This window comes from Montipora foliosa, chromosome 2 (genome assembly GCF_036669935.1).
Source record: "Montipora foliosa isolate CH-2021 chromosome 2, ASM3666993v2, whole genome shotgun sequence".
NCBI lineage: Eukaryota > Metazoa > Cnidaria > Anthozoa > Scleractinia > Acroporidae > Montipora > Montipora foliosa.
Window position 1 is genome coordinate 2,676,453 of NC_090870.1, and position 23,351 is coordinate 2,699,803.

General features: G+C 40.8%; 2 protein-coding genes across 2 annotated transcripts; one reads left to right on the top strand and one right to left on the bottom strand.

Moving 5' to 3' along the window:
• The first annotated feature begins 379 nt into the window (after nt 1-379).
• On the top strand, nt 380-17,261 carry LOC137991102 (histone-lysine N-methyltransferase PRDM9-like). The gene is made up of 10 exons (XM_068836223.1): nt 380-540; nt 1,449-1,683; nt 1,876-2,144; nt 2,539-2,797; nt 3,137-3,554; nt 8,995-9,019; nt 10,448-10,667; nt 11,340-11,641; nt 11,743-12,001; nt 14,939-17,261. The coding sequence occupies exons 1-10, from the start codon at nt 520-522 to the stop codon at nt 15,745-15,747; spliced, it is 2,817 nt and encodes a 938-aa protein (XP_068692324.1). The 5' UTR covers nt 380-519; the 3' UTR covers nt 15,748-17,261.
• Nucleotides 17,262-17,394: 133 nt separating this feature from the next.
• Nucleotides 17,395-21,353, bottom strand: LOC137992051 (putative histone-lysine N-methyltransferase PRDM6). Its single transcript, XM_068837127.1, has 5 exons — nt 21,199-21,353; nt 19,921-20,155; nt 19,423-19,691; nt 18,923-19,181; nt 17,395-18,827 (listed from the first exon to the last, which is right to left on the bottom strand). The coding sequence occupies exons 1-5, from the start codon at nt 21,226-21,228 to the stop codon at nt 18,073-18,075; spliced, it is 1,548 nt and encodes a 515-aa protein (XP_068693228.1). The 5' UTR covers nt 21,229-21,353; the 3' UTR covers nt 17,395-18,072.
• Nucleotides 21,354-23,351: the final 1,998 nt, after the last annotated feature.

Consider the following 23,351-nt stretch of genomic DNA (forward strand, 5'->3'; position numbering starts at 1 on the left):
CGCCGCGGAAAGGAGTCGCCTTTTCATCACAGCACAATATTCTTAAGTCACAAGAGCTACACTAGAAATGAAAGTATATATTAATGTCTTTACTTCCTATGATTTACATGTAAGATTCCTCTTAGCCAAAGCACTGAACAATCATTTAAACTCAATATAGCCTCAGGAAAATTTCAAGCAATATAATTATCCAAGAGAAAATGGCGCGAATTTGCCTGACCTGCAAACTACATTACAAACGAACTGTGTCCGCATTCTTTTAATCAAAATTACCCTAAATTATTCTCCACAAAAACAATAAGCTTTTCACTAAAAGAGCCTTTAATTATCCAAGAAAAAGCGCGCCAAAATGCTAACCGTCTCTTCAAATATTTAAATCGAACGTTTACTGATCCTATATCAACAACACTTTGAGATCGCGCCACACCACAAACGAGTTTCCGTGAGTTGATAGTATTTATAGGAAGGGCTCACAGTCCAAAAGAATTTTCGATAAAAACCAGAAGAGAACATTTACAGATGGAAGTAAAAGAATGTGGGGTAAGGTCATTTCTACTTATGTTGAATACACTAAGACTGAATGAGAATGAACGGGATATGTAGAATACGTAATAAGATATTGAAATATCAGCTGAAAAATCAATGCATTTTTCACAAGCATCCTTTGTTTTGTGAAAATAAAAAAAATTGCATTTTAAATTTTAACATGAGACTCCAGATGGCATTTAAACAAGGCACCGTTGTTCTATGCAGGGCCCAAACGATGGGTTACCGGTAGATGCGATGAACTCTACAATCAGTTACAGAGTAAATTAAACAGCGTTAGTCACACTTCACTGCCACCAGGGGCCGTAACTTCATTTTCCATTTAATAAAATAGCTTACCATTCTGAATACTTCATTCATCATTCTCTTATGAATGACTACGATAATTTTGACTATAATTTCAATGCTCGCCGAAATCATTGCGGAAAGACTGACGTATTGAACAAGGAAGAAGGAGCGACTTTACAGGATTAATATAATAAACATTTAATGATACTATCTAATTTAAACGCCACAATCACGAACTGATTGTAGGAAAAACGTATGACTTACAAACAAGCCTTTAGGGCTAACAGGAAACTGGTAGAAGGTAACCTTTGAATTTGAGTTCGTTGTTGTTATTAGGGAGCTTGAGCTAGGAAGATGCTGACGAGGGCTACGAGAACATCGTCTAAAAATACTTCCTGTTATTGTAATAATGTCGCACACTCCAAATCATAACGGCGAGGATGTCGAAGAGAAAATTGTAAATTAATCGTCAGGTGCTCGCGTCCACCACACAACGTCAAATATTTGGTCATATGATGCTGGCAGGCTGTTAGATATCATTGAAAGAAAGTGATGTCCCAGGAAGAAAATTAAACCTTAATCACTATAAGAATACCATGATTTTCTCCATTCAGAAATCGGAACTTGGTGCAAAAAGATTCATTGCTCACGAGTGGCAAAATGTGTTTCAACCTGTTGCAAAGACACCTCGGTTCCAGGAAAATCGCGTTCAACCAAGTCCCTCTCCAGGTGCTATGGTCAGGAAGCCCTTCACGATCAATGCCTTAAAGAGGTGTTTCTTCCTTCAAAATGATGTCCGGATCATCAATATCAAGATGCCAGCAGTAACACAACAAAGTGAATGTTTTTGTGAGTATATATGATAATGATAAAGAATGAAAGACTTTCGATCAGTTCCGATTAATTTGACGTGATCAATGCCAGCAGCAACTCTCGAGACAAGTCATCAATGGGTAACAACGGTTACCCTTGACGTGGTATAAGCGGAACTTGACTAATATTTAAACTTTATCCTTTACACCGCTTTTTTTGCATTTATAGGGTGTGACGCAGGCGCTTGCTCAGAAGATTCAGATTTTCAATGTCCCCACCATAAGAACAAGAAATTATCGTCAGAACAGACACTACCACTAGCTTTGCGATCACTTCCGCCGGAAGTTGGGTTGTGTACATCGAGCATTCCTGGTGCAGGATGCGGCATCTGCGCAAGGAAAAAGATCCCCGTTGGAGCATGGATTGGTCCATATGAAGGAAAATCGATGAAACCTGAAGATTTGACACCATCCACAGATACATCTTACATGTGGGAGGTATTTTAACGTTACGATTTTGTAATTAACAAATTCGTCAATATGAATACACAAACCATGGAAAGAACTCTGGCCAATCACAAATGAGACCGAAGTGCAAGTTCACCTACTCAAATTGGTACCAGGGGCTTTTCTTGGGCAGTTTTGGGCAGTTTGCTTATGTCCAACTAAACGTTTTGCCATTGGTTGCTTTCGATGATCGTATCCCGCGCATGAACAAAAACCTCTCGCACGCAGAGTACAGCTCAGAAAAGTTTAAAACAAGGGAAACATTTTCGGATGCCTCAAACTGCCAGGAAGGCTGCCTTTCTCCCCCGGTTAACTGTGGATGACATAATGAGCGGAATATACACGTACATCAATAAAAAAGTTGATTGCATTCATCCCTTTTCAGATCTTCAAAGACGGTAAGTTGTCAGAGTACATCGACGGAAAAGACTTGAATGTTACAAGCTGGATGCGTTTCATCCGTTGTGCTCGTCACAAACTGGAACAAAACCTGTTTGCTTTCCAATACTTGGGAAGAGTGTTTTATCGAGCTTTTAAGGAAATTGTTCCTGGAGAAGAAATGTTGGTGTGGTATGACGAAAACTACCCACAATATCTAGGAATTCCAGCAGCTATATATGACATGGGAGATAAAATAACTCACGGTAAGTAAGCAACAGTTTCTTTGTGCACCTCCCACACATCAACATTTGGTTCCCAGCTATTAAGCAAGTAAAAAAGAATATCAATTAGCAGTTATGGCACTATCATATCATATTGGGAAAAATCCCAATGATCCTTATAAGATCTTTTCGGGGGCAAAGGTGAGACCTACGATCAGTTCAACTCCAGCCAGGAATCATAGATATTATTCCAAGTACCTTGCACCAGGATAATTGCAGCTAAATTCATATTTCACTAAATATTCATTGGGCTGTACAAGAAAAGAAACTGAAAATTATGAATTATTCTTCATTCCATTTCTCTTATAATATTTTATGCAGGTAGCAGTCCACACCCACATGAAGTCATAGTGGTTTCTCCTCAGCTAAAGCGAAAAATCAAGTATAATCAGCCACTGGACACATATATTGCAGACTCAGTTTTCCCCAGCCCTCCTCCATCACCTGCACCAAATCTCTGTAGTCCTGTTAAATTTACTCGTGGGCCAACGGATAGTACAAGTTCCTTTTCTCACTCACCTCATAATGAACAAAATTACCGGTACCTGGAAAATACCGATTATAGCAATTATGTTCCCACTCACCACTGGGATATTTCAATGAGACAAAATGAGGGAAACATAAGACGTGACAACTTAAAAACCAATTCCAAAGCAACTATCTTCTCACAAAGACAGAAGGGACTACCAATAGACTCTGCTTTATACTGTCAAAGTTCAAAGTTACCACACAACTACTAGTACCAGAGCTACGCACTAGTTTTACCACTGTATGGCCTCAATAATATTACTGGTGATTATCAGTTGCCCTTTCATGACATCAAGAGGGAGCAAGCTGTCTTTTTATGAGGAAGTGACTAAAATCAATCACATGACTTTGCAGTACTACAGAGGACGTTCACTTGGAAATGTCTGTCTGATTTGGTTGCCATGGGGAAGCAAATAGATTAAGCCTAAGCACAGTGGCATACTAGAACATTATTACCATTTATGTAATAAGCTTAATAATTCAAGTATTTTGGTTGGTTCTCACCTATGGTCACCTATGATCTATTAGACACATAGCTGACATCACCATCAAAAACGTTTAATTTGCTATTTTATAAAAGAAATAAATTTCATATTGCCCTGCCTCCGTTCAGTAACAGATCACAGAAGATGCCAAAATGTGGTAAGGACATCAGTGAAACACTCGGCGGCCACTCTTTTGTTCTTACCACATTTTGACGTCATCTGTGATACTGATCTATTAGGGAGCTTAAGCATGTGCATTTTGAGATGCGGACGGCAACCAGAAGTGAGCTGTTTTCTCTTTTTACTTGTCTTCACACAACGACATTTACATTGTTAAGTATCGTTTCTCCATTAGAGAATGAGTACAAAAATCTGGGAGACACAACTGTCCTGGTGCTTGAAATTTGAAATGTTTATATCTTCCGGTTGCCATCTGCGTCTCAAAAACTTGTGTACTTAAGCTCCCTAATTGAACAGACACACAGCAACATGTTTTCTATTTGCAATTTATAACATTCCTGTAAATAGTCAAATTATGACTCGTGTACATATGATCATCACAAGAAAAGTTGAACTTAAATGTACATGCGAAGTTTTGGATTCATGGTTATCAATCAGCAGCAAATTGTAAATCACTCAAAATAAAACGTTATTTGTGACAAAGATGAAAGGCACTTAATATTCGACAAAAAAAGAGGTTATGACTGCCAACAGGTTGATATTATTTAACTTACCATGGGACATAGTGAAATCACTTCCAGCTATAACGCCATATGATCGAAGACATGATGGTTTCGACTGCAAACAAGTACTGCCATCAACGTTACGTCTTCAAGGCAACTGTTGTTTGTTTAAACTGACAAACAAACAAGTTAATCGAATTGTTGCAATTTGCACAGACAAAGATAATCAAAAAGACTCGACGCTCACTTACACTCGCTCACTCACTCTCGCGCCAAAACAACCGCTCTCTGCCAAATAAGGAGTTACCCATATTTGGTCTTGTCACGCAAGAAGCCATGAAACTGCCCCTTCCCGGATAACATCAACAGCCTGAATGAAATGTTCGATGTTCATAAAGGCAAAACAAACAAAATTAAAACGTTCAAGAGCAAAAGAAAGGTTGCACTCTCTCTGCAATGTCACCCGTAACAAAGACCTTGTGTCTGAGGGGTCGTCTGCGTCGTCTCCGTTGGGAACGTCTGACGGATCCTTGGTCCCTATGCAAGAGAGACGTTTCCTCCAATTCATCAGGTTCCTCACTGGCTGGGGGGTTCTTGGGACTGGATCTGGGGGGTCGACCTCTTACTCTGCGACGGTTGCACCTGGCTTTAGTGCCAGCATTGCTCATCAGGGTTTTTTGTGGAACGCCTCTTTCGAGTTCAGACTCCTGCCGTTCCCCAGGCTGATCCTCGACCAGCCACGAGTCGTGACACGGTTCGTCCACAGCCTGTTTCTATGAACAACTTTTGGTCTTTCCCGGGGGCCTCTCTAGATTCTGTACACGACATCACTGATGCGGTCTACCACAACATATGCCCTCTCCCACGGCCGGCTGAGCTTGGGAGATAACCCTTTCTTCTGTTGAGGATTGTGCAACCACACCATTGCTACCCTACTGAAGGTAGAGGCAACACTGCGCATGTCATAACGCCTCTTCATCCTCTGGCTGCTGGTCTGTTGGTGATCCCTGGTAAAGTGGAGGATCTTAATCTATGAGCGCACTCTGCGTAGCTTTGATTCTCCACGTCGTCGTGCGGGCGCCCCAAGAGCAGATCCGAGGAGACACGTAGTTCTCGTCCAAACGTGAGCATGGCAGGGTAAACTTGATAGTCTCGTGGACAGCTGTCCAATAGGACATCAACAGGAGCGGTAAATGCAGGTCCCAGTCTCCCTGGTGAACGTTTTTTTCTATGAAGGCAGCCAGCTGACTCACAAGAGTGCGGTTGTAGCGTTCCACCACGCCGTCAGACTGGGGATGCAAGGCGGTTGTCCTAGTCTTATGGATTCCAAGTAAGCAAAAAAACCTCCTAAAACAAGCGAGACTCGAAGTTTCGACCTTGGTCTGAATGGAGCTCAGCGGGTAAACCAGACCTGCTAAAGAACTGCGACACTAGAACATCAGTCACCATAACTGTTTCCTGGTTCGGGAGGGCATAAGCCTCTGGACATTTACTAAAGTAATCCTTAGCAATCAAAATGTATTTTTTGCCAAGGTTGGTTTCTGCAAGTGGGCCAAGGACGTCAATGGCAAACTCCATTGGTTCCCCAATGTTGTAGAGCTGCAGGGGTGACCTCTGTGTCACTTTTGGTCCTTTTTTTGGAAGCACAAAGGTAACACTTGTGGTACAATTTTTCAACATCACGGCGACAAGGGATCCAATAAAATCTTTCACGGCCTTTGCCTAAGGTCTTGGAGAACCCCAGGTAGCCACCCACTAGAGTTTTAGCACAGTAGCGCGGAGTTCGGTTGGAAGTACCAGCTGCCACGTCACCCCACCATGATGTTCAGGAGATTCCCATCGATGGTACAGTACACCACTTCGGAGAGCCAGGGAGTCCCATTGGGCCCAGTATGCTTTGATACCGGAGTAATTCGCTGCTCTATGGTCAGCCAAAATGTATTTTACAACGTCTGCAGAGTGTCCTTAATAGTGCTGCAAGGCTCATTCATCTTAGCAGTAGATACGAACATGTCACTCCTTCGCTTATTCAGCTTCATTGGCTCCCTATTGAACAGAGGATCACTTTTAAAATTGCTGTCATTACATTCAAGACTCTTCATGGTTCTGCACATGATTATATCACTGAGCTCATAAAACCTTATACACCTAGTAGCTCCTTATGATCTTCAAACAAATTGTTGCTTTTTAAACCTGGATTAAATCTTAAGACCTATGGTGGCCAGTCCTTTACGATGGCCGCTCCTTCTGTTTGGAATACCCTTCCGTTGGAACTCAGATCTTGTTGTTCCCTTTCTTCTTTTAAATCCAAGTTGAAGACTTTGCTTTTTAAAGCTTCTTATTATGTAGTTTTATAGCCTTTAATCTACTTTTTATTGTTAGTTTATCCCTGGTTTTAATGTAATTTTTTTGTAAAGCGCTCGTTTGTTTCCTTGAATCTTTTTCTAATGTCACCCTCCAAAACGTTTGCCTAAAGTCGAGAGAATCCATCCTTTTTGGCAAATTCCCCTTCCATTATATTGTGCAAATACTCACAGGAAGTTTTTCTTCTTGAAATTTGTGCCCCGTCTCTAATTGAGTTACTCGACTGTTTACTCGAGTGCTCAAATCTTCTACTCGTTGAAACATTTCCTGTACTTGAAGCTCGATTCTCAGTCCTTGTTGTCCCAACTTGTCTTTTATTGCTTGGTTCTGTTTTGTTATCGACTGTAAAGCGCGTAACATGTCATCCATACGTGTCCCCTAATCGGCCGAACTCTTTCGGCTGGGAGGATGGAACAGTGAGTTCCATGCCGGCGTCGCTTGCATCCCGCGTTTTAATAACAATTTCTCAGCTTTCGTCATCCATACTCTCTAGGCCCAGACGGCTCTATCCCACTTCTGACACCAATGTTATAATTTGCACAGGCAAAGACAATCAAAAGACAATCATAAATGAGGAGTTACCCATATTTGGTATGGTCACGCAAAAACCCATTACACTATTAAAGTGCACATTCATCCATTCTAATTATAATTAGATCTAAAGAAACATTTGCCCTTATCCAAATAAATTATGGAGTAAGACCTGATACAACGTACCTTTTCATCATTTGTTTCATTTTTTTTTTTTTTTTTGCTTCGTATGATTTTAAAACATGGTGACGCGAACTAGACTATCTTCACTGCGTCCTCCATATTTGACGAAATGCGCTCGAGGTGAGCGGTCAGGTGACTGGAACCGAGAGGAGTAGTCAACTTCAGGCCAGGTCGAATATGAATTTTTCTTTAAATTCAAAGTTGCACAACATGTATTGTTTCTAAAAGATTTTTTGCAATGAAATATGAATGTCTATAAACCGCACTTCAAGTAGGCATTCATTTCATTTCATTTCATTCATCGAAATCTTCACGGGAACAAATGATTTCAACAAATTTAGTTAACTTGCTCCCAACTGTGTGGCTTCATAGCTCAGTTGGTAGAGCATCGCACCGGCATCGCAGAGGTCCTGGGTTCGAATCCCGTTGGAGCCACCCGAATTTAGCGGAGAGTAGCTTAAATTGCCCAGCTAAGTGCGAGAATCACTTCTCTCATTCGTAAAAGAATTTTGCTGATTAAGAATAGTCATTACCAAAAACCAGAACTTTCTGTCATTTTTATTTGTTTTATAATCCAAAGATGTGTTTACTCTTCCTCATGCTTTAAAATTAAGAAAAAATAATAACAAAGAGAAAGAAAGCTCCGTCTTTCCCCTTCTTGTTTTCTTTGTTTGTTCCGTGACTCTCCGCTGACCAGATTCGCACTCAAATTAATGGGACCAACCTCGTTCCCAGGCTCTTTTTGTCGACCTGGGAACGAGGTCGTAATGGAACATCGCTATTTACCAATCAGAATTCGTTGACACGGCTGCTGAGAGTTGTTACAAGAAATATCACGACTGTCATAAAAAAACATATGGATGTGATTAGTTAGATCGCTAAGAAGGGCTGCAGCGGCCAGCAGCCCGCCCTCCGTAAGTTGATAATCACATTTTAGTGGTTATCTCTGTCTTTCATCATATAATTATAATTGTGGAAAGCATTTTTGTTGTGACCCCTGAAACACATTAATACTCTGTTTCTACTAGGTAGAAGAAGTGCATTTTGCTTTTGGATTCAGCGCCTTGACCAATTTCTTTGCAAAAAAGTCATGATTAGTCTATCGTCGGGTAACATCACACGCCAACGCAGCTGCTGCGTTGCCTCAGTCACATGCAAATTTGACAAATTTGAACGAGATGCCAGTGGTAGAATAAGTTAACGGCGTCCGTCTCGTCCAAACCATTGTCCTTTCTTTGTTGCTGGCAAACAAACAATGCCGGAAAGATTTCAAATCAGTGAACTGTTCATTTGAGTGTTTTACGCAAAAAGCGAGACGACTTGTTAGATATGCATGACGTAGAAACGTTAAGGCATTCTTTGGTAATATTCACTACATCAATCAAAATTTCTGAAATATGTACAGCACTGGGAAAGCTCTCAAACCAGAGGTAGTATTATATAATCATATATTTTAAGTTCAACGTCACAATGAGTAAATCAATCCAAATTATCATTGGCTTTTCGCCCACGCAAACATGGACAGTTGTTCTGCAATGCATGAGAGGAACTCAACAATACAGCCTTTGTTTTGAAAGAGACTTCCCTACCTGATCCCAAATGAACTCGGCGTTATGGTTTAATGCGACAAGTTTGTAAACAACGGATGAATTTCACATAGAATTTCGTGGCCTACAGACTGCATTCTCTTAACAATACACCAACGAAAAATTCCATAAACTACAGAACGGAAAGAGGCAAGACGCTAGGTAAGTTAAAGAAATTTTTTTGTCTGAGTAATAGATGTTCACTGCTTCGAAGAAAAAGCAGCACCTTTTTCTTTGCGAAAGTAGATTGATGAATCTTGATGTCTGCGAACAGCTCTTGGATTTAGAGCTGAAATCCGAGTTGAACAGGAAAGAAGTGCACGAGACTCAAGCAGACTCAAGACAATGCCTGACCATAACTAATAAGAAAGCTCCTCTGCCCGTTGGGTATTTGCAATGTTTCGCACACATTACCAGATACAGAATCTCGATACTCCTTCTTTATCTAGGAACAAACATCTTAATTAACATCATTTGTATTTTAAGGTGCTGGACACCCTGACGAGTCCCATCTCGTTTCAAAAGTATGGAACTTCTCACGCAAAATTTGCATTTCTCTTATCCTCGTTCCACTTGGTTTACTAAGACAAAGCTCAAATCTACTGCAGCTACTCACGAAATGCTCAAGAGGCACATAAAGAATCAATGAAATTTCCTGTCGTAAAATAAAATAATAAAGAGTTACCTAAGTGGCATGCAACTTGGTATTTATAAGCTAAGCAAGACCTATCGATCAAAGCGAGCGCGGAATAACACGGGATGTGAATATCCGTAATCTTCCTAATGTACATAATATGTACAATAGTGAAAATACAAACTGATTCTCAATTAGCGAGGCTTAATACTTATCTGGGGCGACAGAAACGCTTAAATCAAAACACCACTATGGTAATCATGATAATTCATGCAATGAGCGGGACAAGTAAAGGCAAATAACGGTCACTTTAGAATAAATTACGTCACAATTTCGTTACAACTCGGTTTGAGTAGCTAGTCCAAATTACGCTCTCAACGATCAGGGTTTCTTCTCCATACTATAATAATTCTTGTTTTGTATCGCTGATAATAATTCCTAAAAACTCTTAAGGAGCTAAGTAATACAAGAGTTGATTTTTAAGTTGCATTATACAACCAGTGCGGTATTACGACATTGGTAATTTTGGAATGACGCAGTTGTAAACGTTCATCGCCTAACAATACTGGATACTTGTTTTCTGATCTGACTATATTTTATAAGAGTGCTAACGTGGTTTATTTTTCATGTTAACAAAGATGAAAAACGCTGGATTTTCAAAGTCTGAGACTACGCATCCAAGCCACAATGAGCGTTTTCAAGTCTCACAAAATCAGTTCCCGCACCCCTCAACAAAAGCAGTTGTCTTTACTCCGGCAGATCTTCACCAATGTTTGTACAAACGAAATGAAGTTACACCAGTAAGCGAGGAAGAATTGAAAAATTCCCTTCAGCATAAACAGGAAGAATACAGCTATTGTAAGTGGATGACGGGGTTTTTGTTAATAAGAATTGTAGATTATATTGCAGCTCAAGCCGCAATGGTACCTTAAGATGTTGGGGATTTCATTTCAATCATTATTTGCACACCTGTTTTCTTTCCATTCATTAGAGAGTCTTACATAGAAATATCATACCCTTGCATTAAAAATAGAAATTATTAGATTTGGGTGAGCAGTGAGCAGAAGGAAGACCCCGTCAGCAAAGCATAACAAATCAACACGTATGACGAGAGAACTGAATGATGCTCGAACTAGGCTTAGCTGGCTGGACAATTTAGGCAACTGTCGCTTTATAGACAATTGAAAAACAACACGTCTAGATAAGTAGACAAGCAGTACAACGAAATTAATATTTCGGACATCAGTTTTTGAAAACTACATGTATTTGCAAGTAATGCGCAGACTAGACATTTAAATCATTGCATTCGGAATGATCTGTAAACAGATAATGTCATAAAGGATGAAAGAAGCATAAAGAGCATCAGGCACCGGGGAATCTAATTTTGTAAATGAGAATACACACCGTTGATATTTGCCGGCTGACGAACGCATCGCGAAGTAGCCCCAATTTTGTGTCAGTTTTATGCTTGAGTAAGAAAGGCACGCACTTTCTACGGCTCTGCTTATAAGAAACCTCTTCGTATTCTAGGGTGTAACGGAGGTCATCAAGAGAAAGGAAATGTATGCCAAAAACATAGCTCTCATCAAGAACTCAAAGCAGAAACAACAGCCAACAACAACAAAACAAATAGTAAACACATTCACTGGCCGTACGCACTGGAGTCGTTCCCAAGTCAGGTTGGCCTTTGCTCGTCTGGGATCCCAGGGGCGGGTTATGGAGTGTGTGCAAAGCAGTTCATCCCTACGGGAACCTGGATTGGACCTTACGAGGGAGTAAGAGTGAGACCTGATCAAGTATCTCTTGGAACAGATGCCACGTACATGTGGGAGGTAAACTTCATCGTTTGCGCGCAGCAATGAGACAGCCGTAATTTTGCCAACGAAGTTTTTCGTCTCATTTTAATTGCTAAGGAAACAATTTGTATTTCCAGATATATCACGAGGGAAAGCTTCTTTATTACATTGATGGACATGACGAAAGCAAGGCAAGCTGGATGCGGTACATTCGCTGTGCACGACACGGAAACGAGCAGAACATGTTTGCCTTTCAGTATTGCGGCAACGTTTACTACAAAGCCTTTAGAGACATTCCTCCTGGGACAGAGCTATTGGTGTGGTACGATGAGAAGTATCCTCAATACATGGGAATCCCCCTAGAGATACGTGAGACCTTCCGTGAATCTTCTAGTGGTAAGACAGCAACAGCAGTAGTTCCTTGCTTGTACTGCGTCGTAAACAAAGCTTTTGCGTGGAGTACAAAAAGGGCTGAGCTAGACGTCTCCTTTCTTCTGCTCTCACCTTTCCCCTTTTGATCTCTGTCCAGCTTTCACGCGACCGCTACATCAGAAAAAAATATATGGCTTTGTAATGCCAAAGAACTTTATATTTGTAGTGCGGGCCACAGACGAAAGAGAAAGGAATAATCCTCGCACTTATGTAGACAATTTAAGCAATTGTCTTTTGAAGACACCTGAAAAATTCAGGTGGCTCCAACGGGATTCAAACCCATGACCCCCTGCGATGCAGGTGCAATGCTCCACACAGTGAATAGTCCTGTTCCGGGACTTCCTCTTACCCCGCACAGGAAATGGGCCTGGAACCCAGGCGGGAAAAGAGAGAGTCCTGTCGTCCTGTATTACTTCCAAGCGCATGCACGGAATGACGACAATTTTTTCCCCCAAAACTGGGGGAAAAGCCATATTTGGAAAAAAATTCCTTATTTGGGCATAGTTAATTAGTAGTGTTTTTTTTTCAAAATCGGGGACAAATTGTTTGGATACCCAATGTAAAACAGTTAGATAAAAAATGTCGTAAATACTCTTATCCTTTGGCCATCTCAGTTTTATCAGGAATAATACACAAACAACGGTGATAAACAGAGTAATTTACAGCAATTTTTAGAATGGTTAAAATTTACTCAGAGTAAATTTTCCTTTGAGTAACTTTTCAAAGCATTCGTCGTATTAAATTTTTTCTTTCCTTAGAAGGATAGACTTAGCCGTGGCCAAATGGCTGAGATTGTATATAGAGCTGCCTATTGGGACTGCAATGATTTTTATATCGGGAAAACAAAACGACGATTGCATGACAGAAAACGGAACATTTTAATGCATTAATTAATGGTTATCATACGTCGGCTCTTGCTGACCACGTTGCCCACGAATTTATACATATATATGCACAGTCAAAGATCGATTATCCGGACGTTAATTGTCAAGATTTTTTTTCGGGTCAAAATTTTTTCGTGAATAATAATTAATGAGGATGAAGATGATTTTCATTCCACTAAACCCTTGAAAAATGCTACTTAAAAGCACTTTCCTTCTGACACTCATTGTAAGAGATGAAGTACTGTAGATAATATGAAATTTTGGCTCCGAGCCGTTTTGTTGCTCAGTTAGTGAAATCCTATGCTATCTTTACCAGTTCAGCATTTGCACAGACGGATTTTCCCTCAGTCGTTTCATTTATTTGGCAATAATTTTCCAACATCACTGCGATCGTGATTTTTCTCCTCGTTTGGACACGACAAGGCATAATTTCGATGTTATTTTCCTGACACCGCAAATCACACGGTAATTTTCATATACGATTTTTTAACCGCGCGGCCATGGGCCGAGCGCGGTTCTTGTTCTGCACGTTGTTTATACTCCGTTTTCACATGACGTCACGACCGCCATGTTGGTGCCCCTAAACAAAGAAAATGCGGCCATGTTGGTGCCTCGACCAAATCCTCCGGGAATTGAACTCTATTATTATGCAAACGCTTCCTTTTGTGAGTGAAAACCAACAATTAGTTTTCGTTATGTCGGTGAACAGACCCAAACTTCCACTCGGCCATATAGTCAGTGAGACTTCAAATCACGCAACTTATGATGTTTATTCACCAAACGCTGTTAAAACGTTAATGTACTTAACATTTTATGAATATACCACTCTTTATTTAGTACAAAATATATTGCGTTTCTGTGTCATTGAAGCGCTTGATTTGAAGCGATTATTGAATACATAAAAGGCCTTACGTCATCCATGGAATGTGCGTACTAAAGATAGCCGTGGATAACGTAATTCTTGAATTATGTGACTCGTGTGACTACTTTGCTAGCCCATTGCTCCTGTAAAAAACCAATTAAATTTAATCGTGACTTTTAAGAAAGAAAGCTGTAAGTTGTTAATAGTGTTATTATCGCATCGTTCAAACCCATACATATCCTGAAGAAAGTTGCAGATTAATTAAGACCATTACGTCATCGAAGATTTCATAACGGCAAAAAGTGGTAGTGCTGTTCGTTCGTGTGTAGTCGTTGTTGCCAGTTGTAGTGCTACAGATTGACCAGGTGATTTTATGTGTCTACAGTAATCAATGAATCATCAAGGACCACTTTGGAATGTTGCGACTACAGTGGTAAGAAAACAGTTAAATTTTCAAAGCGCTAAGACCTAAAAGATCTTTTTGTTGTCGGAGTTCCAGCCTGGTATCTAATGCAACATGATTGCAACATTCCGAGCATGCGCCTGCAAGTAATACAGGACTCGCTCTTTTCCCGCCTGGATTCCCGGCCCATTTTCAGGGAGGGGTAAGAGGGAGTTCCGGAATAGAAGGGGGTAGTTTCTAAAGAAACTGTGGTGCTGCGTCGGTGGGGAAGTAGTATACAAAAATTTGGTTTTATCAACGGAGTTGATAATGTAAATTGGCCACCGTACAGAGATTCTAAAAGCCGACGTTTCGAGCGTTAGCCCTTCGTCAGAGCGAATCGACGAAAGGCTCTGACGAAGGGCTAACGCTCGAAACGTCAGCTTTTAGAATCTCTGTACGGTGGCCAATTTACATTATCAACTCCGTTGATAAAACCAAAGTTCCGGAGTAGGACTACACAGTGGGGAGCAGGTTTCTCTTTCTTTCGTCAGACAATAGGGGAAGAGGGACGCAAAAACTTGAAGGTAGGTGTTTAAGGGTTCTAAGATTTTCTGCGCCACCCACCAACACTTTGCGGAGAAAAAGGCCCGCACAAGGCTGTCTTAAGCCTTCTAAGGAAAAAAAATGGAAAAATCGTATAGAGTCAATGTGGAGTTCAAGTTAATCTGCTTCGCACCATACTTACCTGAATTGTTTGATATTTTATTTAGATTTGAGACAACACCCTGAAATGACGGTCACACTTCCACGAGAAAGTCTTCAAGGATCCGCGCATGCTCATTTTCCTTCATCCACATCATCAGTATCTAAACGAAATCGGTCATATGATTACTCTCGTGTCAAACGTCGCTCGAGTCGGAGTGTTTCCGTGAGTAGTGTGGGCCCCCAAGCGTCTCTGACTGGCCACGATTCTGTCAATCAAGCATCACGGACATACACTGAGACAGAGAAGCAATTCAATTCGCAAGTGACAGGGGGATACTCTTCCAACAGTATAAGCCAGGTCGTATCTCATGGAGCAGGGAGAGGTGTTGAACGAAATAAGACAATTGATAGATTTCATGATGTCACTGTTAACCACGGTGGGAAATGTAACGAAGAAGTTTTGTCAGCTGAAGAATACCATATAAAGTATAGTGACGAGGAAGACAACAGTTCGGATAGTACTGATGCAACCGTTCTTAATTGTGGACAGTGTGGAAAATCATTCGCTCAACGGTCAGTACTGCAGATTCATGTGTGTCCTAATAGGCCCCACAAGCCTTATCACTGTGGTCACTGCAATCAGTCCTTTGATTATCCCAACGAACTGCGCATGCACGCAGTCATTCACGCCGGAGAGAAGCCGTTCAAGTGCGGCTATTGTTCTCGATCATTTGCTGGAGCGACGACTCTCCATAATCACGTACGCACGCACACCGGAGAAAAACCATTTCTGTGCGAAAAATGTGGAAAGACTTTTACTCAAGCCTCTCAACTGCACAAGCACGAAGGAATCCCAGGGGACTGTTTACCATAACGGAAAGCGTGATTTAGTGCTCGTTCCCTTTTGACTATTATTTCCGGTGAAAGGAAAATGTAAGAAAGAGCGGTTGAAGGAAGGTCGGGAAAGATAAATGAAAGTAAAAGGGCAATTGAAAAACGTGCTAGAAGTACTTTTAAAGGTTAGAGCACAGAAAAACGATTCACGCCTTTCTCAGATAGATGAACATATATTTGCCTAGATAGTTGATGCTCTGATGCAACACCTTTAATTCGAATTAAATATGCAATGCAATTATGGAAACTCATTTGCGCGGTTTACGTGGTCATTTGATCATTGGAATGTCAGCCAGAGGCAAATAGCAAATAACATTTTTGGGTCACAGATGTAATTTGACAGGTAATTTACTCCTGCTTTTGACCAATAAGTCATTGAAATAAAACCAAGGAAAAACAGGAAACAACATTTAGGCCCTCTCTGTGCAAGACAGCTAGATGCCGGGGGAGGTACTGAGGAGAGAGAGTTGCAACAACAGTGTGTGGTAGTCAGGATCACGTTTTCGCTGTTGAATGGGATTAATTATATAACATTTAATGACTTAGTGTTAAAAAAGGAAACAAAGAGCGCAAGATAACCAACTCACTGCTCAAGTGGCTTTTTTCACTAGGCCAAAACTATCAAACATGAAAATTTCATTTTATCAAACTAGTTGATAAAGGTAAATAAAACACGTAAGAAAGCCGGATTTGTGCGCTGACGTTTCGAGCGTCATCAGCCCTTCGTAGGGCGTTGGTTCTATTTGCCGTTTCGCCCAAAGAGACAACGCTCCAAAGGTCAGCTCACGCGGCGATCAATTTATGTTTATCAACTAGTTTTATAAAACATAATTTTTGTGTTTCATTCCCCACTGAGGCGGCAATATTGTTTCTTTAGAAAGTAACCCCCCCCCCCCAATCACCTTCATTAATATTATTAAACAGTATTAAGTAAGAGAGAGTTGTTATTGAAAGGACATGGTTTCTTGGGGCATTAAGAGTGTGCACAATGCAGCCTAGCAAGCTTATTGCAGTCGCATTAATAAAAACGGGATTTGAATTTCGTTAAGGGTTAATATTCGCTTTAGTTTTAGTTATTTATTATGGCTCGCTGGATCCAATATTCCAGACAAACTCAGTGCTTTCTTTCTCTCCATTTACATGGTAATGATCAGGATTAATGAATGTGATGACAAAATAACTTGCATTAGAAGAGAAAATCAAGCCATCAGCTATCAATATTGAGTCGGTAACGTCTTTGTTTCTTCAAAGAAATCAATGGACTGTGAATTGTTATTGGTTCTTTAGACAAATCTTAGATGGAGCCTAAAGGCGATGAAATTACAAAATTATTCTAGTTGCGTCGACATGTTTTCTAGTTTTGCTAGATATGACCCGCGTAAAAGCAGTGAAAACTGCAAGAAAAACGAACACGAAAGCAACCAATGAAACGGAACTGATTTTAAAGTCAAGGGCATTTAAATTTCCAGAAACATGCATCCCCTAAGGAAAGCACTCAGAAGAACTACGGAGCGGAACAGCAAACAAGTTGAATAATATGTTGAAAGAGGCTTATTAGATACTAACTTTAAAAAAATCCATATTCAATATTGTTAGCTGCATTTTTAGCTGAATTGCATGGAATACATAAGGAGTTGATTCTTTTATTGGAGAGACAGATGAAATATAATTATCTCATGTTCTGTGCTTTTAATTCCGAACCTTCAAGAACCTTGCCATTCAGAAGTTTAAATATGGTTGTGCTCTTGAAAAAAGAAGAAAACAAACCCTTATTCGATCGTAAAATACTCAAGAAAGAGCATTGACACAGTAAACCCAAGACACAAAAAACAGGACAAATTGATTACACAAACACAGCGGAAGCGTGTAGAGTGCGCGCGCGATCGCGTAGTCACGTTAGGCGAGGTGCTTTTGAACAAAGCGAACCCACGGGATTTGGGCAAAAAATTCCAAATTTACAAGCTTACATACACTGAAACAAGTGGCTCAATGCAAATGTACCTAGTCTTCCGATAAAAATTTCAAAAGGCATTGACAGCTCTTTTTTCTCTACACTTGCATCTTCATAATGAGAACAATGTTCAATCTTTCCCTAACTTCTGCCCAAAATCACGATTCACAAATTGTTTAGTTTATCAGTTAAAAATGGACCTTCACCCCTTAAAGAAACAAAAATGTTCGGGAGGTTGATATTAGTTTTGTATTGTATTCCCCTAGGAAAAATGCTCTCATCTGGACAAATATTCAAATCTAAAAATCTTTTTCTTTAATGCCGAGCGTCATTTTTCTTCAAAATCCCTATTTTTTACACTTGTACCGCGCAGTCTCCAGGTATTCTCTGATGCCTGCTAAGTTGAGATCCCTGTGTAAAGTTCTTTCCACACTTGTCGCATACGAATGGTTTTTCTCCAGTGTGTGTTCTAATGTGGTTGTTCAAGGTCGTGGCGCCGGCAAAAGCGCGGGAACAGTAACCGCACTTGAATGGTTTCTTACTGATATGAGTGACAGCATGCGCACGCAGCTGTGCTGGTGAGGAGAAGCTTTGTGCGCAGTGGCCACATTGATAAGGCTTCTTTGGAGCTTCATTGCATACATGTACTTGGAGCATGATCCGCTGAGGGAACGACTTTTTACACTGGCCGCATTTCCATAAGCTCAGCTCAGTGATACCGGCAAATAAAGAAGGCTGTTTACCTGAAGACGAAATTTTACTTTTATCTTCATTTTGGTTAGGTGAGGCGGTGTCCCTATTAATGCCGCAGGGTGAGGAGAGAGGGGGCGACAAGGGAAACGGTGACTTCTCACAGTTTACACTGGCGACTGAAAAATCGAAGGCAGACCCCACTTTTTGTTGTTGGCCACTAACCGGCTTGCTGCTGATTGCTTTAGTGGGAGAGCTTGGCTGACTGTCGGGTGAAGGTGGGGTGGCGGGTGAAGGTACCGAGCTGGGAGGAGTGGGTGGAAATTGATTTGGTGTCATCACAGTCTCGATTGCAGATGAATTTTCTCCCTCTTGAGGCAGAAAAGTTCCTGATTCCTCCGGCGGGTAATTTGACCCTACTGATAAAAGTAAGAATTTTATTAACTCTCTGTCCTAATATATTACGATGACCTTACATTAAAAAATCGTAATGATTGGCTAGCTAGATTCTCACCAGCAGTATTAGTCGCGGCCATATCAAATATGACACCAGGAAGCCCAAGGTACTGTGGGTATTTTTCGTCATACCAAACCAGCATTTCTTCTCCGGGCTGAATGGCTTTGAATGAGCGGTAATAGACTTTTCCCAAATATTGGAAAGCAAACAGGTTCTGTTCTTTTTTGTGTCGGGCACAACGGATAAACCGCATCCAGCTTGAAACTTTTTCGTCACTTCCATCAACAAATCCCGCCAGTTTACCGTCCTTGTAGATCTAAGGATGGGAAAAAAGGAAGACAATGTGAGTGGTACAAGAACAGCCCGAACATAAATGAGAAACCCAAGATTTCTACTGGCTAATACGGGGGTCTTTTCAGTATTAACGCATACTGTTAGTTTCTTTTTTTGCATGGTACGACGGCTTCCTTCGTGTTGTTGCGAGTAGGGTACTGAGAGCTTTTCGGTCGACGATGTGATGTGAAAAGCGAACGCGTCATTCTGACAACAAATCCTACCTCCCACATATAAGATGTGTCCGCGAGTGGAGCCAAATCCTCTGGCTTCAGGTATTTTCCCTCGTATGGACCAATCCATGCTCCAACAGGAATCGTGCGCTTGGCGCGGACACCGTATCCCTCTCCAGGTATGCAAGAAGCACACAACTCAACTTCAGGAGGAAGTGACCATACAGCAAGCGATAGGTCGGAGTTATAATGACGAATAGGTGTTTCGTGTTTGTGACGCGGACACTTGAAGCTGAGATTTGTGGTGCTTGCGTCACACCCTAAAACAGGATTAAACTGGTTGTAAACAATAATAGAAATACAAAGAAAGTGGTAGGAAACAAGCGCAAACAGGAGTATGTAACGAGTCAGCAAGAACGAATTAACAGGATTACTGATAAAGGAAACTCACGAAAGGGAATCAGCCACACGAGATCCGAGTCTGGTGACATGATGCCTTGGAAAAATTTTAGAACTGTTTAATCGTACCGTTGCATTTGCTATACTTACAGAAACAATTAAATCCATGTTTCTTGGTAGTTAAATCCCGAGCGATTTCTGGTTTAACAGCTGATTTGTTGAAGAGACATTTTTGTATGTCATCAACAGTGAAAGCATGCTGGGTGTCCTGTACACGACTTGACGGTACATCCGGCAGCGAAACCTTTGCGCGCTTAGGCGCAGGACCGTAAGGCTTAACTCTCTTTGGATGGCTCTTCACAAAATATTTACCAGCTTGGAATTCCTAGGAATTAAATACAATTTCGAAAGTGTTGTAATCACATAAAATTTGAATTAACTCTATCCTGTCCTTAACGTGAACGAATATTCTTCCATCTTATTTTTCATTTGGTGCGCTTTCCGTTTGCCTGAGGAAACCGGAATCTTGCTACGACCACAGTTCATCCAATAACACGCATAAACTGAGCATAAGTTCCAACTGGCTCCACATTGTTAATGGCTTAAGTGAGCAGCATTAATTACTTCAGGAAGAATCTCTCGAGCACACTCTCCTATGGAAATTGTATAAAGTTGATTGTGTCATGATTTACGATGAGTGTTCCCAATTCATTCAAGACTGTTAAACAACACTCACTGTTAGTCAGACATACTGACAAAATATTCACAAACGTCTCAAATTCAAATTATCGAACTCATTGGAGCAGATCGCTGTTTTACTCCAATAATCATGACGTCGAAACTTCAGTGAATTTATACAATTGTTACAATTCTTTCGGCTCAAAGAACGTTTCTCTAGATTGAAAATGCTAGCAAACGTTCAAATCGAGAATTAGGGTGAGTTCTGTTTAAATAAACCCTTAAATCAGTATATGACAAATGCATTTCCTTGCTCTATTGCTTTTCCCCTTTTATGAAAATCTTTTGGCATAATTAGCTCCGAAACCCATATTTTAGCTCCTTTCTAAAATCCTTAAACAACAAAATCACAAACTAAAGCAATTTTTGTATGTTTAACGTTTTCTACGACCGAATGATGTTCACAATTTTCTCTTGTTGAAGTAAACTGGTGATTGCGTTTACCTTCGCAGGAAACTCAATTCGTTGATGCGTAACAACACAGCGAACGAAGGGCGAACAGATCATTGTCGCAAAATACAGATTAAATTCGATGATCTTTTCAACAATAGTTGGAATAAAATCAAGAAGGCCAAATCAGGCTTTTAAAAAGCGACTCTAGTTTAATTCGTCTTTGCCCTGACAGTTGAAGTAGCCTTCCCTCATACCATTTAAAGACTTGCTTTTAGCAAATTTGCCCATGACACCAACCTTGATTTCAAGCGCCATTGAAATTTTCATTCACTGATTCCGAATTCCTTTTTAAATTTTCTCTGATTTGATGTTGCAGAAGGTTGCACTTTGAAACTTCAGCGAGCTCGTCTTGTTTTTGACTACCTCTCCTCACTACCACTCCGCCTTTGAGTAGTTGAGCCCCAATTCGCTGATTGGTTTAAAAGGACTTCAAGTCCAGTCGAGCGAACGGCCGATTTAAAAATACGCCTTTTTTTGCAATATTGACAGCTTCAAAGGATTAGAGAAGAGATTTTTTTCACGGAGAGCTACCATTGAAGAATACGAAAGAAAACAAAACCTTAAAAGCTTTTGTCTTTTTGCTTGGCCGCTTTTCCGAATTATTTACCAAAAAGAATCCTATTTCATTTGTTGCATAAACACAAATTCCTTCTTTCAAGCTCCAAGCAAACTTTTCAGTCATGATATTGATGAAGAACTTCAGCTCAAGAAAGCAAATTTTATCCATTTTCGAAGAAATGGGACTGCCCTCATCAACATGCATGACTACTCGTGCGCAAACCGGTCGTCCTTTGGAAGAAAGAAGAATCTGAACTTTGTGATTTACTAACCTGCGATCAGGCTCTATTTTAGTTTCGCGTGGTACGTAATGTGGAGTTGGCGAGCAACGACATAAGAGAACATATGGGCGAAGCTAAAAATGGCCCTGATCGCAGGTTAGTGATTTACTTACTGATTTGCAGGAAAAAACAAAAGGGCAGACAGGGTGGAAACATCCTAAGCTGATTTTCCAAGCACGATTTACATATCCTTCCCATTTCGCTACAAAAATGATAGACATGAAAAACCAAAATCCTATTTCAGATTCGCATTTGAAAAATTACCCAATTTTTATTTCTTTAGCGACGTCGATGTTATCTCAGCAGAAATTGCAAAACCAACGAACCATAAAAGCATTTGCAAGTTTAATGAAGATCATTTTAATTAAAGTATTTAAATAACGAAGCCCAGATCGTATTGCATTTTTCCTTTTAGACGGTAATAACTTCTCTTTCGTTGTTTTTGCCATGGATCGCACAACGTATTCAAAACATTGATTCTGTAGCTCGAGATCACATGTAAACCTAATACACAAGGTGCAATGAAAGAGAGTAGACCATTATGACGATGGCACGGATTTCGCGGGTAGCTGGCCAATAGGATAGGCTGGGAAAACCTTTTGCCACGTTTTTAACAGCCGGAAGTGTTTTTGTCCAAGATCTTGTCGGTTATCAAAGTAGTCAAAACCACAAATGCACGCAAACAAACCCCGATTGAAAACCTATATCTCTCTGAAACGCAAGATCACGTGCGCGTGAAGAAGAGAGGAACTGGGGAAAGCTTGGCTGGATTATAAGGACTGTCCAGGTCGTCCAAGGTTAATTTATTAAAACGGGGTGTTTTTCTCGCGAGCAAAGAACTCATAGAATGAAAGCTTCGCAGCCGTTACTGGGACGTCACGCAACGCTCGGGGTTGCGTGATATAACAAAAAACGGCTGCGAAGGAGACTAAAGGCGCTGTTACACTGTGCAATTTTTCGTGCAACTTGTCTCGCAACGCCATTGCGGGACAAGTTGCATGAACCCCGGCCAACAATGTTGCGAGACCAGTTGCAGAAACCTTCGCGGAAAGTAGAGTTGACTTCTGCTTTCCACAACGATTGCAAACGAATTTTTAAGCATACCGCAGTGTAACATCTGTCTTGCAACTTGTATCGCAACAGTTTGCGGTATCAGCCAATGAAAATGTTCTTTTAACCTCATTTTATCATCGAAACGAGACAAGTTGCATGAAACGTTGCTCAGTGTAACACCCGTAAAACAACTTGTTTCGTAATGTGAGAACGTTTGTAGAAATTGCGTTGCGAGACATATTGCACGAAAAATCGCAGTGTAAGCTTGTACGGGAAGACGCAATCGGCCAGCTACCAACGGGCTTGAGAACTCAGTTGGTAAAGAAAGTGCAGCACAATCTTACGGTCGTTGGCTCGACTCCCGTTCGAGCCTGGATTTTTGTCAGTTGCTGCTGCAGCTGCTTAAGTTGCTCAACTGATTGCGATCATGTTTCCAACTTTCGCTTCATGCAATAGACCATTTTACAGTTGTGGCTACGTTACCAGGCCTAGCAATGA